The sequence below is a fragment of the Lepidochelys kempii genome, chromosome 7, assembly GCF_965140265.1.
Source record: "Lepidochelys kempii isolate rLepKem1 chromosome 7, rLepKem1.hap2, whole genome shotgun sequence".
In the NCBI taxonomy this organism is placed as follows: domain Eukaryota; kingdom Metazoa; phylum Chordata; order Testudines; family Cheloniidae; genus Lepidochelys; species Lepidochelys kempii.
In genome coordinates, this window is record NC_133262.1 from 38,184,339 (window position 1) to 38,201,806 (window position 17,468).

General features: G+C 38.3%; 2 protein-coding genes across 9 annotated transcripts in view; one reads left to right on the top strand and one right to left on the bottom strand.

Annotated features, from left to right (window-relative positions):
* TIMP4 (TIMP metallopeptidase inhibitor 4) overlaps positions 1–2,776 on the top strand; it is a 51,338-nt gene extending 48,562 nt beyond the window's left edge. Inside the window, exons 3-5 of the mRNA XM_073352287.1 lie at positions 701–815; positions 1,664–1,788; positions 2,071–2,776. Coding sequence (XP_073208388.1) covers positions 701–815; positions 1,664–1,788; positions 2,071–2,268 — 438 coding nt within the window. The 3' untranslated portion in view covers positions 2,269–2,776. The remainder of the gene's footprint in view (positions 1–700; positions 816–1,663; positions 1,789–2,070) is intronic.
* SYN2 (synapsin II) overlaps positions 1–17,468 on the bottom strand; it is a 442,912-nt gene that overhangs the window by 148,861 nt on the left and 276,583 nt on the right. For all 8 annotated transcript variants that reach the window (XM_073352278.1, XM_073352279.1, XM_073352281.1 and 5 more), the window contains one exon: positions 10,244–10,333. In XM_073352278.1, coding sequence (XP_073208379.1) covers positions 10,244–10,333 — 90 coding nt within the window. The remainder of the gene's footprint in view (positions 1–10,243; positions 10,334–17,468) is intronic.

Consider the following 17,468-nt stretch of genomic DNA (forward strand, 5'->3'; position numbering starts at 1 on the left):
TTCACTAACATTTTACTAGAAGAGTATCAACAGTCTCCTTTGCAGTTTTTAACAGCTTTTACTAAGGACAGAAATTAGAATCTGGGATTCTCAAGCTAACTGCACGATGTTCCTTACAGGACACCCCATTATTGTAACAAAGACAACATTTGTCCAAATGAATACAATTAGATCAACTTGCGTCTCTGGAGAGTCAACACTGTAATGTGCTTTTTAAAATGGCTTGGTATCTGCAGTGTGGCTGAATTCTTCCATTGCTCCTTAAATGTAAGATGCCAGTAAAGAGTCTTTTACATTTTAAAAATCTGAATGGTCTATGAAAACCCTCCTGAAGAGTGGACCTTTTAAAATCTGTAATTATATAAAATGCAGACAAAATTCCCTTGCCTTTTATCTCAGAACAATGGAGTACATTTCATTTTAAATTATAGATTGTGCCAAACCTCAGATTTGAACACCCTTAATGGTAGGTAAGGTTTTGAAGTTCTGATATAGCTTCAGACTTCACAGCTTGAGCTCATCCCTATTTCAAAGAGAGACATCAAGCCATTGTTTCAGTCACTGCCTATGGGAGCTGCTGAGGTTCAAATATCGTTCATCTACTCTAAAGTTTTGGCTTATTCAAGTCATATTTTTGTTTCCAAATAAAATTCTTGGTGCAATAACACATTCTTTTTATTTTTTTTTGGAAAAATTTCAGATGTTTAAGGGGTTTGAAAAAGTGAAAGATGTTCAGTATGTCTATACTCCTTTTGATTCATCTCTCTGTGGAGTGAAACTAGAAGCTAACAACAAGAAGCAATATCTCCTCACAGGTAAAATACAAACAAATCTTAACATATAAAATCCTTATAACAAAAAGAATGTTTAATTATTTATCTAGTTGATTTTGTACCAAATATAGAATTAATGCTGTAATTAGTAATTTATGGACATAGTGATACTAACATGAAAATCTACAGAGTAACATACTGATAATATCACCTTGGTTTTATATATCTAGAGCCCTGCAAATCTGATATCCACTTTATATTCGCAGATGTAGACACCCATGGACCATTTTTGCAGATTGTGGATCGGATGGGGATACAAGTTTTGTATCCGTGCAAGGCTCTATATATAGTACCTTTCATCTTTCAGCAGTAGATCTCACAGTGCTTTAACAAAGGAGGTCAATATCATTATGTAAATAGCAATTTCTGTTACAAAGGCTGGCCTTTCTCTAGCAGGTCTCAGCCCATTATTTTGTCCTATTACTAAATTAAACCCTAATCCTGTAAACAATTCCACACGTGAGTGGTCCCACTGAGTTCAATTGGATTACTCACATGCCAAATGTGTTTGCAGGATAGGGTCCTTAATTACTGCCAGATGTTTGTAAAATAATTTTGAATTCTAGTCTCACATAGTACTGTTTTCATATCCCTTGTTGGCAGACCATCAGCATCTTTTAAGAAATATTAACATTTTTCAATCTGCATGTAACAGCACAATAGTTAAGCTGAGCTGTTGTACTTGCAATTTAAACAACAGTTACTGAAAACACGTGAAATCTGACTTATTTGGAGCTATTAGCTTCAAACTTTAGAGTTTAGAATGTAGACTAGGGTTTACAGTACACTCTGGTTCACACACCTTATTTTTGTTATTTCCCCCCATATAGGCCAAATATTAAATGATGGTAAAGTTCTCATCCATTTATGCAATTACATTGAACCATGGGATGATCTATCCTTGTCTCAAAAGAAGAGTCTTAACCAGAGGTACCAAATGGGCTGTGGCTGCAAAGTAAGTATAGAAATCAGCAGTAACAGTGACTGTCAAATATGTTCAAGGCTCAATCCTTAGAGGAAACAGAAATTTTTTTCTTGGTGGGAACTGCAAAAATACTGTCTTATGCAGAATACATTTTATAAATTATTTGATTTCCACATAATTACTTATTTCAAAATCAGTACAGACATTGTGAGTAAACTTTCATATGCTGAAAAAGTGTGAAGCAAATGAGAAATGTCACTTTAATGGGAATTTTGATGAGTACACTGAACTAACTTCATATTTCACATTTAGATTACTACCTGCTACATGGTGCCCTGCTCAATCACTACACCAAACGAGTGTCTCTGGACAGACTGGCTGATAGAAAGGAAGCTATATGGGCACCAGGCCAAGCATTATGCCTGTATCAAGCGAAGTGATGGCACTTGCAGCTGGTACCGAGGTGGCCCTCCCCCAGAGAAAGAGTTTACTGACATCAGCGAACCTTAAATTGATCACTTCCTAAAAAGCCTGGGAGCCTAATTCCATCAAATGTTGCATGCTCACAGCTTTGAACCGCCAACATCTTATGTATCTGTTGCTTAGAAACAAAAACAAATTGTGCTGTACATGTAAAGTACAGAGTCTGTGGAATTGGCACCCAGGCAAGAAGAGGAACAAATCTCTTGGAGGTAGCTTATAAAGTTCTGCTTTGTGTACAGGGGCTTTAGTTGAGAATGGTCCTCTGTGTTCTCAGAGGCATAACAACTTTCCTTTTTACCAATATGAATGTAGATGAACAAAAGAATGATCAGATTTTTGCCCCCTACTCCAGTTACCTAGCAGATTAAGAAAACCCTGTGTTTCAGTCCAAAACAGTTTTTCTGATACGTGAAGAATGTTTTATACAACTTTTTTTTTTCTGTACGGAAGCCTTCTGATAAAAAAATATTGTACAGTGTATATGTAAAGTATTATAACAATGTGCTGTAAAAAAGAGTCAAAGATTCATGTTTTCTTCATATTTGTTGAAACAAGTTAAACATTTTTGTGATTAAAAACTTCTATGTTCTTTTCTTTTTTGTATGTTACTTAAATGTCCTATTTCTTACCCGTGTATTATAACATTTGTTTGTAATTAGATTAAATATATATCTTTGATAATCACAAACGCCTATCCAATTCATTGATCCAATGGATTGGCACATCTGTAAAGAGAAGCGTTCTAATGTTTAGGTATTACACCAACAGAAAAAAAAATGACAATATGCACCCTTAGACTAGTTAGATTTACAGGAAAAGTAAAGCATGAACATTGTCAGTGTAGCAATGGCACCTGGAAAAGCCTCTGTACATGTGACACCACATTATTCTCATATTTCACTACTGTTATAAGCCCCATTTTTAGCATGAGAGTGACTTTAAGAAATCCCAAAAAATTTGACGATTTTTAATTCTTCAGATTTCAATACAAAATTTACCATTTTTTTGGGTAGTCATTTGCACTTTGTGATAATGAATTTTGCAGCTTGCAAAAATGTACCAGAAAAGTGTTATCTTTTTGGAGGTTAGGGGAAAAAAAGGCAAGATTTTAAGATTTGAAAACACAATACTGAGCATGCATTAATTTCCATACATTTTTAACTTTAAAGAGGCAAATTAATAAGGGATGGCAAACTTCAAAAGTTTGGCACCAAAGCTGAGAATAATTATCCATATCTATCTGAACCTCTGGGTTTGAGAAACTGAGTAGGAATCCTCATGAGATAAAGACTCTGTTCTGACATTTCCAATATCTCCTAAATATGGCCAGGTCAGAACCACCTCAAAAATACTCTGCTCCTCATTGTGTTTTTGAATTTCACCATGTAGAATTAATGCAAAGGGAGCTGCCATATGAGAGCTGAGAACAATAGTTAGATTAATGACTTTGAACATCAAAAATAGTTCAGGTTTGAATAGAGCCATTTATTATTTTATATGAATAGATTCAATACTTTGGAACGTACTGAATGAAACATCATGATACAGTAATGGAGTAAATGGTCTTTGGAATTGTTATAGTTTATGGGGTTAAGAATCCTACTTTCTGAGTAGTGTCTACACTTAGTTTGCCAAGCAGCTCTAAGTCCGCAATCCTATAAAAATGTATGCACATGCTTAAGTTTATGCTCATCAGTAGTTCCATTCAGCTCAGTGGAAGGTGCACATGTCTATTACATTGGGCAAACAATGTATACTTGTATAACTAGGTGTTTTCATGACACTCTGTAGTTTATTGTCTCTGTTGATGCCCCTACAGCATTAATATATGTTTTTACAATTGTGTAAATCCATGTTTACACAATAGACAATAACAAGTTTGAAGATGCTACTGTAATAGCATAACAAATAATATATTTAAATATTTTCTGGCTAAGTATTTACATATTTATGCAACACGTCAAGTTGGGGGGTATCTGTCTTGTTAGTTCTCATATACTGGTACTTGCATGAAAATAATCATCTCTTTTTGGGATGACTGTAAAAAAAATGAAACCATAAAAATAAATAAAACAACCCAACCCCAAACAAAAATACCTATGTTAGAATCTCAAACATCTTATTTAGTCACATAAACAGAAGACTATTTAGCACTAAGGCTGAAAAACTTAATTTAGCACAGCACACGGCACCTGAGATTTACATCCAAAAAATGAATGATCCTACATGCCAGTACCATTGACACTGCACTTTCTTAGGAGCAAAAGGTGGGATAAGATCAGAGATTCTGCCTTGCACCTGAATTTGCTTATACTTGTTGCTTTACAATAAAATAGAAAGTAGTGTTGTTTAGTTATTGCAGTACAGAGAACATTCTGTCCTTAATCTATATAAAATTAAATATTAATGGGCTGTAATAATTCAAGAAAAGTGTATCGTTTCAGTTCCAACAGAACACAGTAGTCAATAAAGCCTCTGGGGACAGAAAGCATTATTTCTTGGAAGAATAGGTCACCAATACTACTTAATCAACATTTCACCCTTTATTTTATATTAGACCAACTTTGCTGTTTTATGTAATAAAATACCATTAATTTCTTCTGATAAACATAAAACCCAGCCAGTATTCTGCTCTAAAAATGCAGTTTGCAAAAACTAATTTTATCCATACATTTTTTATTATGATTATTTATAAAAATTATATGCTGTGAAAGCTACGCTTTTTCCAAAAACAAAAATGAACTGTAGATAAAATTTTTGGTAGTGTGATTAACTGCTAGTGCAGTGCATATATTTGAATATACTCTATAGGTATATGTAGTTAGCTAAACTTATTGCCTTCTATCATACCAAAACAATTCCCAAATGAAGCTGCAATAGCTTTATGATCAGACACATTTTCTATCAAACACATGGCTAATTTAGTCTACAGTACATGTACATTGGGTATTTGTTTTCAAATTCATTTGATTGTAATGGTGTATTTTGAACAGCACTATGTAGTAAATGGATATTTTCTGCTTTGTAACTTGTTTACTGCATTTCTGTTTATATTTTAAAATTATAAAGTAAGCAGGCCTTAAACTCAATGAACGTAACACACATTGCCTTCTTTCATCATATAGTGTACCTTTTTTCTTAAATATTTATATATGATTTATATTTCAATCAAAACTCTTAAGTGTGAATTTTACTATATGAAATATCAGTTTTCTATATTCAGTCTATGAAACATTTTACAATTGATTTGCCATAAACTATCCAATATAAGGTGTTTCAAAACTAATGTCTGTTGAGTCTGATTTCTGTTTGAACTTAAATCTGACTAGATTTTCCATTGTGGAGAACAGAGAATCTGTCTTTCTAACAACAATAAAGTGGGGAGGCAGAGCATCAAAAGGTACACATGAGTACTTATTTTACTGAGATTCAGTATTGACAAGGATGGTAGGGGAAAAAAATCACCTACAGTAAAGCTTTCAAAGTGTATTTTCATATTAAGATTTTCACTGTATTAGCATTCATGTATCAGAACCAACAAACTATTTTTAAAAGAGAATGTCCGCTTTCCAGTTCCTAAAACTTCTGTTGTGTGTGTGTTACATTGAAGGTCAAGGATGAAATGCAGCTTGCTATATCATTTGGTCTTGATTTGAATGTAACTCATCTGACGCATATTCACAGTTGGAAAAGCGTAAGAGAAGGGAGGCTGTGCAAGTGAAAAAAAATGAAAAAAATCAAAGGTTATTACTGAAATCATTTAGTTATGAATAGCTAAATACTGTCTTCCTGTTCTTAAAATAATTCTGATTAATTGCTATCAATGTGTCCTACAAATAAGCCTGAACAGGGCACTTTTTTCATGGGAGAATGTAAGGAGGCAGAAATCTAGTGAAAAAAGAAAACTAATTCCTGAAAGGAAAGCTGAAAAAATGTGATCCAAGCTCTGATGAGTTCAAAAAGCACCATTTTGTAAGGTTTCAATCACTTTTTTTTAGTGAAATGTCCCTGTTCTAAAAAGCTTTCCATTAAAGCAGCTCCCAAGCTTGCATCGGAGAATGCTATCTTTGTTTACTTACCTTTTATTGCCTTTGGAAAAACAGTACAAGAGAGCCAGGAACAAATGATCACTAGAGTATGAAAGCAGCAAAAGAAATAGAAGCATAACAGTACATCAACCCTGCTGAGTTCAAAATCTCCTATTCTCAGAGCTTTGGAATACCCTCTTATCCCAAGATATACAGTTTTAAATTGTAGAAAACACGTTCTAGTTTATGCCTGGGGGAGAAACGGGACCAGGATGTACAGGAAGAGAAGAAAAAGACCTTCTTTAAAAATCAGAAATTATCTACAGAGGTCAAAGCAATCTCAAACCAAGCTGGATATTAATAATGTTTAAATAAACATTATTACCCCGATATGGCTTCAGCTCATCTACTGAGAAAACTCCCCTCACTGGATCATCTTACATCTCTCCACAGAAATTCCAATAAAAGCTACCTAGCATATTTTTTCTGAGCCACAGACTTTCCAAAACTTCCTCCAGAGGGAAAAACAAACAAACAAATCTACATCAAACTTTCCTCAGTCACGGTAGCACATTTGAAATATATACGACAATACACGACAATCCAATTCAGAGACAAAGAAGAGTTGACTTCAAAATAATATTAATGACACAGGAAATTTGTCAACACTCCACAAACTCACTCAAGCCTTTTGCAATCAAAAGTTTAACAAAAGGCAAAATAATAACCTCCTTGCTCAATCACTAACTATTGCTGTATAGGATCCAAATAGGTAAGAGGACAAGAAACAACTAACATATTGCAAGATGCATTTGAGAACAATCCCATCATCTGTCAAACAATATTTTATGCACTCACAAATAAATACACATTAATACCTTTCCAAGTTTTCATTTCAACTTCAGGATCTGAATTCAATCTATGCTTTAAGACAGCAGCCAGCAGTGGAACTTGGGAAGATGTTGGTCTTTCTGCAGGGCATTATATGCGAGGTACAAGCAAATTAACTGAAACCTCAACCAATTATTGAGACTGAGCAATGGGATATTTTATTCTCGATTTTTGTAACTTCCAGTTGCAGATGTACAGGCAAAAATAGGCTTTTATAGGCTAGCAAAATAATTAAAAGAGCACAAATGAGTCACATGAAGGTCAATACTGACCAGTTTTGTTCTTGGCCATCTCCAGTACCCTAACAAAATGTACAGTATCTAGCAGGTGAAAAGATATACTATGATTTGAAAAGGTGTGATTCTTACTCTCTATCTATAATGAATTAATCCCCCAAACAAAGGACACTTGTTCATTTCTCATGTTTCACTTTTCAAAAATTGGAAAAATGACAAAGTTTTGGACCTTGCTACCAAATGCATCAACACTCATGTCAGGGAAGGTCCTCCCTATTCTCAAAAGATCCTTGGGGGTTTGGACTGCTTGAAATTCACTGCTCTAGATCAGTAACTTTCTTCCTGGAGAGCTCCTGTTCACCTTTCACATCAAATATGTGGCTATTTTTTAAGCTCCTCTCACTTGAAGTTGCACATGGGGTAGGAGGAAGGATGGGAGTGCTAAGCTAATAGTTCATAACAGCCAGGATTCTGCACCAGGCAGCCATAAAAAGGAACAGGGATTTTGCCTCCCTTGCAAAAGCTGAGAAGACAGAGTAGAATAGTCTCATGCTGCCCAGTTGCCAGGAAGTGATTAGAGAGGGAGACAGGGGACTGTGGATGAAACTGTAATCAACTGAAGTCAATGGGAATTTTGCCATTGATTTTAATAGGGTCAGGCAGGATTTTATCCACAGTAATGTAGTGTCAAATGGAGCTACGCAGGCAGCAATCATGGTTCAATGACCTATAATTTACTGCTGATTGCTAATGTTCAAATCATGACATCGCAGCAGTACATGGTACATTTGAGTCACGATAATGCAACATTACACAACAGATACTGAAAGGTAAAGTTGGGGCTTTGTGCTGAGACTGCTTTGTGGCTCATTGCTACTTCGTTCCAGGGGAATGGCTCTCCAGCTCTGCAGGGTTGAATGCCTCTCCTCTAGACAAATATAGCTATGGAAGAATCTACATTTAGAAACAATAACAAAAGAAAAATTAAAAGAAGGCTGCAAGATAAGACACTAAGCCTGTGAGAGTCATGCGGATCCTGCAGGCTCTCAATATGGGCAGAGGACCATCTCTTGCAAGTTTGCTAGCAGGTTGGATATTCTACATAAACCTGAATCTCCAGAAAAACATCACCTTTATTTACTCTCAGCGCTTCGGTCCTCCCTCCGTGTTTACTTTTTGATGTCTTCAGAAAGAACCAAGGTTTTCCCACAGCCCACCCACAGAACTCCAGGTGTCACCTTTGGACCTACCCAGGTGTTTGCAGGATGCTGGATGGATAGTCCTGACTCCTTCACAGTGTCTTATTAAATGAGCTGTTGTGTAAAGCCTCCACCTTCACATGAGTAATTAACACATGGAGAGAGGTCTGATTTTGTGGGAGAGAGAATTAGGGAAAGGAATAAATCATCAGGTTGAAAACAGAATGTCTGCTAAATAAGACAAATAAACAGGTCAGCAGGCTAAGAAGACAGAATGTCTGAGCCAACTAAGATAAGAGGGAGAACACACAGGGAACTATTTACTATGAACTAGATACAAGGGACGAAAGAAATTAGGCATGTAGAGATGAGATAAAGAGGAAGGCGAAGCAAGGACAGTGCGTGAACAGTGGATGCTGCACAGGGCTTGGTTCCTGAAAAGTATCCAAGCTAATCCAAAAATGTGTGATGCAATGTATAGTAAATGCAATGAGATGTGTAATGTACATAAAGGGAGAAGGTTTGTGTGCAACTTTGAAGCTGTGATGTATCCTGTATCAATCAACTCAGTGTAGCAGTGCTGTATGCCAAACAAAGACACCTGAGTGACAAAGGCGGGAGTTGAACTGAGTTCTTGGGAAGCTGAATGGAAAGCGGTCTCAGAGGGAATCCCAACACATATGTGGGTCTTCATATGGAGGCAGAAAGCATCTGCTCCCCTCCCCCATAAAAGGGAGGGAGTGAAACTCACCTGCTCCTGCTGCCAGCTGACTGTGAACTGAGCTGCCTGAAGAGCTACCTACCCCAAAATTCCTGATGAGTTATCCAGGGAATTCCCAGTATTACCTAGCAACCATGCACTAGGGATTATGACATTTGTCCTCCTTAATGTGGTTGCTTAGCTATTGAGACTACTGAATTGGGGATTATGGGGCCTCAGCAGGTTGTTTAACAGATAGGAAACTGGCATTAGGAACAGGATTGTTATTTGCACCTAGTGCCATGTGATGTGTGTGGCTGGCTAGGAACCTTCAACCCCCAGAAATTCATGGATTAATAGAAGTAGTAGCCTTTACTTGGCGATTCCCCAAAGACGTCGCTTGAGGAAGCAGCCTCATGGGGCCTCTGAGACACCCCAGATTTGTGGAACCATTGGAGAATTGCATCAAAAGGTACGTAGTATGTGGGAGCCCTGGGTGAGGTGTGAGCATTTGTTGAGTGAGCAGAAAATCTGGGAATTGTGAACAGCATCAGCTTAGGTGCATAAAGGTAAGAGTTACTGATTTTAGATGGGTTTGCCGTTCCATGCAAACATTTCACACAGCCTTACTCACCACCAATAAAGATAATAAGTATTCTGGGATGCATCACACAGGACTAGACTGGCAACACTTCCATGAAGTAGTCCCTGCACTTTAGCATTTATATTCTTTTGTTTGTTAGAACCAGTTTGTCTGTCTCAAAGCTGAAGGCAGTAATCTTTCAATTACCACAGAGATGCTTTCAAGAGGTCGCCCAGTATTATGCCACTGGAAATTTCCAAAAGGACATTAAAAAAAATAGACAGTGAACGAAGGAATCATGGGTGATTATAACTCCAGTTCTGTCCATACAGTAATTGGCTTTTAATGTTACTGTTTGCACCTACCATTTCCTTGTGATTTGGGTAGAATGTTTGTTCAATTAGAGGGAACTTCTCCACACCCAGAGTTTTGGAGATGGACACCAGCTGGGCAAACTGTAAAAGAAAACAAAGAAAACAACAATGCTGAAGGACAAAAACCAAATTCTGCTGATATGACCTCCAAATTGTCATTCTGCATCTTAATTTGTACATTTCAAAAACTCAAGATCAAACACATAGATGTATGTTATGTTGCTTTAAATTCAGCCAGATTGTGGTTCTTTCTATATTCTAATGAAGTGCATATGTAACAGCTAATCATTCCATTGCATATATACAGATAACATACATTAGGCTAATGTCTTTAGATATCTTATACTTGACATATCTTATGTGTATTTTGTGATAACAATTATATAAGAAATGTTACATTTCTGTAGCACCTTCCATCTCAAAATCTTGAAGTACTTCACAATTATCTATTAAGCCTCCCAGAACCTTTGTGAAGTTAATAGGTCATTTTGCAAGAAGGGGAAACAGAGAGAGGCACTAAGTGATTTCCCAAGATTACACAGCTAGTCAGTAGGAGAGCAAAGAATAAAATTTTAATTTCCTAGCTCCTCGTCCTGTGTCTTAACCACAAGACCATCCTTTCAATACCTTTAGTTTAGAAAGATCCCAATTATTTAACAGAATATGTGTTATGTGTATTGTATGCAACAGTTTACCCAAAACAGAAATGCAGTCACCTCTTGGGTGGATTGCAGTAACAGTGCAAAGAAACACTATTCAGTAGTTTAGGACAGATAATGAAGAGGAATTCCATATTAAATATATACTACTCAGAAATATCTGTGGGCTGTATTATAAAAAACAAAATCAGTTGACATTACAGCTAAGCAAGTAAGGTTTCTAGGGAGCAAGAAGAGTTTGGCAGTCAGAAGATCCACTATGGTTTCAAGCCTCCAAAGCTTTTAGCATGTAGATGCCTATCATGTATTTAATTGTTAATATGCCAGCCTCAGACAGCACACTTTGCTGGTTAAAAAAAAAAGGCGAAGAACAAAAAAACTCTACCATAATGTAGTTTGATAAAATATCTTCTCTGTTAAAGCAGTTGTGACAAAGTTCCTCCTCTGCCTTGGTGGGTCCTGCGCTTATTGGCGGATTTGCTCACCTCAGAGATTCACAGCAGCGCTCAGTTTGGCCACTTTTGCTAGTGGCTCAAACCTGCCATCCACTCAGCTAATTTCATCACTGGCCAGCATGGGAAAAAGGAAGAAGAACAATTCCCACAGTCTCTGCTGGCCCACCTAGTGGGTCAGGGGACAGACCAGGGACCTTCCCCTCTGGTGTGACCCCCAGTCCAGTTCAACTCCTCCTGTATCCAACAGGGAGTTGGGGGAATGGCCCGCCCGCTACTCCAGGTTCCAGCCCAGGGCCCTGTGGATCACAGCTGTCTACAGTGTTTCTTGTGACAGCTATAACTCCCTGGGCTACTTCCCCATGGCCTCCTCCCAACACCTTCTTTATCCTCACCATAGGACCTTCCTCCTGATGTCTGATAACTCCTGTACTCCTCTGTCCTCCAGCAGTATGCCTTCTCACTCTCAGCTCCTTGCATGCACCTTACTAACTGAAGTGAGGTCCTTGTTAAAACCAGGTCCCCTGATTAGCCTGCCTGTCCTGATTGATTCTGGTAGCTTCTTAATTGGCTCCAGGTGACCTAATTAGCCTGCCTTAATTGGTTCCAGCAACTTCCTGATTGTATCTTACTCAGGGAAAAGGGACCTGCTTAATCTGGGGCTAATATATCTACCTTCTATCACTCTCCTGTAGCCATCTGGCCTGACCCTGTCACACAGTTTAGAACTCAGGTCATACTGAAAACTGTAGAAGGGAAATGAGGCTGATGAAAGCTTTGTGTTGGATTTACAACTGGCACAGAGGATTTGATTAATTTAATGGTGTTTATTTAGCTCTTGTTTTTCAGAAACACATGTTTAACTTTATAAGACCCATAGAAAATGCCTTTACATTGAGTAGCTTTCAGCAAAAGATGAATAAATGCGAACTAGTTGGATGTATGCAGCGTTGCTGTAGCTGTGTCAGTCCCAGGATATTAGAAAGATAAGGTGTTTGAGGTAATATTTTTTATTGGACCGTCTTCTGTTGGTGAGAGAGACAAGCTTTCGAGCTACACAGATGTGAAGCAGAGCTGTGTGTGAGCTCAAAAGTTTGTCTCTCTCACCAGGTTGGTCCAATAAAAGATATTACCTCATGCACCTTGTCCAACTAGTTGGATAGCATATAATACAAAGTTATAACCAAGGGAAAGGAAATGTTATGCAGAATACCAAAATAGAGAGGCTTATGGGTAGGATTCCTGAGAGTTTATTATTTATCCCAGTCTCAGGTTAAGGAACATTGGAGCCTCATGCACTAAGGAAATTGGGGGCTTCCCACTTTCCTTGAAGCACTCCTGTCCCATACATAGCTCACCCCACATAGACCCCAGAATGTCCCTCTCTCCCCCAAACACCCACACCCTCAAGTGCCCCTCCCACTCCATTCCATACACATCCTGAATGCCCCTCCCACTCCACATATATCCCAACTATCTGCCACCAGCCTCCATTTACCCTGACAGCCGCCCTGACAAACATGCTGCTTGCCACAACCCCCAACATCTTAGGCCCACTGACACAGGTGCCCTACCCCACTCCCCCAACATTCCCCACTGGCTTCCAACCCCGCAGACTACCAATCACTCCCCACTCACTCCATAGCCCACCAAGAACTCACCCCCAGGACAAGAGGGGTGACCAAGCCAAATGTGAGTGTATGGCATTGCAATCTGGAGCAAGGAGAGGGTCAGAGCACCACTCAATTTTGTTTTTTTTCCCCCCAATTGTTGGGGGGCCCTGTACAAGTGCACTGAGGACTAATTGCTTAAACTGGGCCAGGTTTATTCCGATTCCAAACAAAAAACACTGGAAGCCCCTGTATTTGAAATCACAAACAAATTCTACCTATCAAGCACATGACTCTTGCTATGCTACCTGCTGTTTCAGAATATACAGAAAACATAGTGCTCCCATATTAAAAACCATTTATTTAAACCGATTTGTTTAAATAAAACCTTCTCAATAAGCCATGATCTGTTTATTGTATTTCACTATGGTGGTTAGCAAACAGTGATACAATCAAATATCTAAAGAAAATGGAGAATCTGCACCATGTGTTTTAAGTAATTAAATATATTATTTAATTTTATTATTATTTAGTATTTACGTAATTAAATATAATTGGAATTCAAGATGAACGCGAGAAGTGAATTTAGAGACAAATAAGTCTGATGTATATAATGCTCCATACTCAACGTTGAAAGAAAGTGCAGTACAGAAAACATTTCTTCTCAGCAAGAGCAATGTTGGTCTAAGTCTCTACATCAAACAAAATGAGGACTAAAAACAGGATACAGGAGAGAGAAATGCCTAAACCAAACTCTCAGATCTATCTCTAAATATTGCTTTACTCCATTTCTCTTTGCAAAACTTTCCATCTCAAATTATATCATACTTTTGTTTTCAGAATACCCCTGATGTTATGGTGTGATTACATTTTGTTAAGTATTTTAAAGTTAAGAAAATCTGGGGAAGAGGAGCTAGATATTGTGCATAAATTAAAGTCATAACACTTTTTTTTTAAAAAGTGGCAATGTAACAATTTTTGGATATATGTAATTTTTAATTTTTTTTTGTACCATTAAAGGACCTATTCAAACTCAAACAAAATCAGGCCTGAGGATGTTCACAAATGCAAATCCAGAGGTGCATTCAAAGTTTATAAACAGACCTTATCTTTGCGTTGTATAGGTTTTTTTTTTGGTTTTTTTTTTTGGCTCCAAACCTGCAAAAACACAAGGAATATGCTTAACTGCAAGCATTGGAGTAGCCTCCATGGTTTCAAAGACACAGACTCATACTGGTCACAGTGCAGATGTGCACAATACAAGTGGCAGCTCCAGAAGGCATTGTGACTCAAGGTAGAACAGTGCCCCCTGGAGAATTCTGCTGCACCTAGGCAGTGTGGCTCTTGTACCACTGTTCAAAATGGTGCAGCACATGCTCCCACATTGGCTCTACGTCTCCCTGCCTGTTATGAGTAGGTTAGGATTTAAAAGTGTGCTGTCAGATCATGGTAGCTAGTTTGATCTCACTAACACCTTCTAAAACTTAACTCAAACAAGGCCTACTCACATCTTTAAGTCATAGTCAAAATAAGGCTAACCTACTGTATTAGGCTAACTTTCATCCTTGTGCAAGGGCAAGATGGTTGTCTAGTGCATTCTTAATTGTCTAGACTACTTTTAAATGTCTTCAGTGACAGGACTTACATGACATGCAAGACATAAGTAGACATATGTTATTTAAATAAAAAATAAAGTTAAGTATTATATAAGGATGCCAAAAACACTGGGGTATTTTAACCATTATCTTTTTAAAAAAATAAATCCATAGGGCTTCACATTTCACCAGGAGAATTTTCAACTTCTTATAAAAGAAAGAAGTTCACGTTCTTTTGGTTCTAATTTTAGTTAGTTGAGTTTCCTCTTCATTTTTAAAGACTGTGTCTTTGTCCTTTTCAGCTGTGACAGGGATGAAAAAGATTCACAATTAAATATATTTACGGCTTTCAAGGTTTTCTTAAAAAAATTCTTGTGGCTTTAGAACATTTTTTGTAATGTCTCTTCCATTTTGCCTATAGATGTTTCTCTCTGAGAGAGAGCAGTGGATGGCCAGCTGCACTACTTCTCCAACAATGCATCACACAGAAAATAGGAAGTATTTAGCCAGAGAGATCTTTGATTTAATATAAAAGACTTATGGGTTTTTGTTACAAAGTGAATGGGACACTGTAAATTTGACTGCACATACTGTACTGCAGGCAGATGGCTAACAGTTATAGAATTCACTTTGTGTTAGCATCACAATTAAAGGGTTGGGTAATGACCTTGCTTACTATTTGCATTCTATTAGAGTGCACTTAATTACAGGTATGTACCAGTGAAAGACTAAAAGTAATGCTGAAACTGCAGAGTGTGGGTTTTTGTTTTTCTTTTTTTGGGGGGGAAGGGGGAACGGGGGTAATTTAACTGTGATATTGAAGTGAGTTACTCCAGAATGGCTATCTCTAATGATTAGAAGTTTATAGTCCTAGCATCTTGGTGGAACTATATATTATTGTGTACTTCAAAGATAAATTTCTTCCTGTGTTCTTAAAATAAAGACTTATATGTAGTAAACTTGCTAGTGTGTATCTGTACCATTGTTCTCTGCTGGAAAGAATCAGAACTCCTGAACTGTGCATGATTAATTCTATAACTCTAACAACTAGCAGAGATTTTCCTTTATTTCAGTTAATAGAGACCTGTACTTTTTGAGCAGGAGGATCTAAGTTTTGCCCCTACTGCTGCTTTGAGATTCCAACTGCCACAGAATACAGCATCGTGGTAACCATGAACTCCTAGATGGTCACACATATAAAGATAGTTTGTACTATGTTTGTTCTTCTCCACTCCTCTGGGACCTCACTCATCCTTCGTGAGTTCTTGAAGATAACTGTTAACAGTTCCGAGATTGCTTTAGCTAGTTCCTTAAGTACCCTAGGATGAACTTCATGAGGCCCTGCATACATATAACTTATCTAAATATTCTTTAACCTGTTCTTACTCTATTTTGACTTGCTTTCCTCACCCTTGTTAATATTGTGTTGAGTACCTGGTCACCATTAACCCTTTTAACTATGCCAAAATTAACTAAGCCAAAATAGTCATTAAACACCCCCAGCCTTCTTGATGTAATCAGTTATTAACCCTCTTTCCCCACTAAATAGAGGACCTGCACTTACCTTTGTCTTTCTCTTGCTCATAACATATTTAAAGAACCTCTTCTTATTGCCTTGGATGTCCCTTGCTTGGTGTACCTCATTTTGTTCCTTTCTGATTTTGTCCCTACATGCTTGTGCTCTTCTTTTGTACTCCTCCTTAGTTATTTGTCCATGTTTCTACTTTTTCTAGGTCATTAAAGATCTCCCGATGGAGCCATACTGGACTCTTAACATTCTTCCTATCTTTCCTTCTTATTGGAATAGTTTGCAGTTGGACCTTTAAATATTAACTCCATGAGAAAGTGCCAGCTCTCCTGAACTCCTCTTTCCCTTATATGTCTACACTACGGAATAAGGTCGAATTTATAGAAGTCGGTTTTTTAGAAATCGGTTTTATATATTCGAGTGTGTGTGTGTCCCCACAGAAAATGCTCTAAGTGCATTAAGTGCATTAACTCGGCAGAGTGCTTCCACAGTACCAAGGCTAGAGTCGATTTCCGGAGCGTTGCACTGTGGATAGCTATCCCACAGTTCCCGCAGTCTCCGCTGCCCATTGGAATTCTGGGTTGAGATCCCAATGCCTGATGGGGCTAAAACATTGTCGCGGGTGGTTCTGGGTACATATCATCAGGCCCCCATTCCCTCCCTCCCTCCCTCCCTCCATGAAAGCAAGGGCAGACAATCGTTTTGTGCCTTTTTTCCTGAGTTACCTGTGCAGATGCCATGCCATGGCAAGCATGGAACCCGCTCAGGTAACCGTCACCATATGTCTCCTGGGTGCTGGCAGACGCAGTATGGCATTGCTACACAGTAGCAGCAACCCATTGCCTTCTGGCAGCAGACGGTGCAGTACGACTGGTAGCCGTTCTCGTCGTGTCCGAGGTGCTCCTGGCCACGTCGGCTGGGAGCACCTGGGCAGACATGGGCGCAGGGACTAAATTTGGAGTGACTTGACCAGGTCATTCTCTTTAGTCCTGCAGTCAGTCCTATTGAACCGTCTTATGGTGAGCAGGCAGGCAATACGGATTGCTAGCAGTCGTACTGTACCATCTTCTGCCGGGCAGGCAAGAGATGAGGATGGCTAGCAGTCCTACTGCACCATCTTCTGCTGAGCAGCCATGAGATGTGGATGGTATGCAGTCCTTCTGCACCGTCTGCTGCCAGCCAAAGATGTAAAAGATAGATGGAGTGGATCAAAACAAGAAATAGACCAGATTTGTTTTTTACTCATTTGCCTCCTCCCCTGTCTAGGGGACTCATTCCTCTAGGTCACACTGCAGTCACTCACAGAGAAGGTGCAGCGAGGTAAATCTAGCCATGTATCAATCAGAGGCCAGGCTAACCTCCTTGTTCCAAA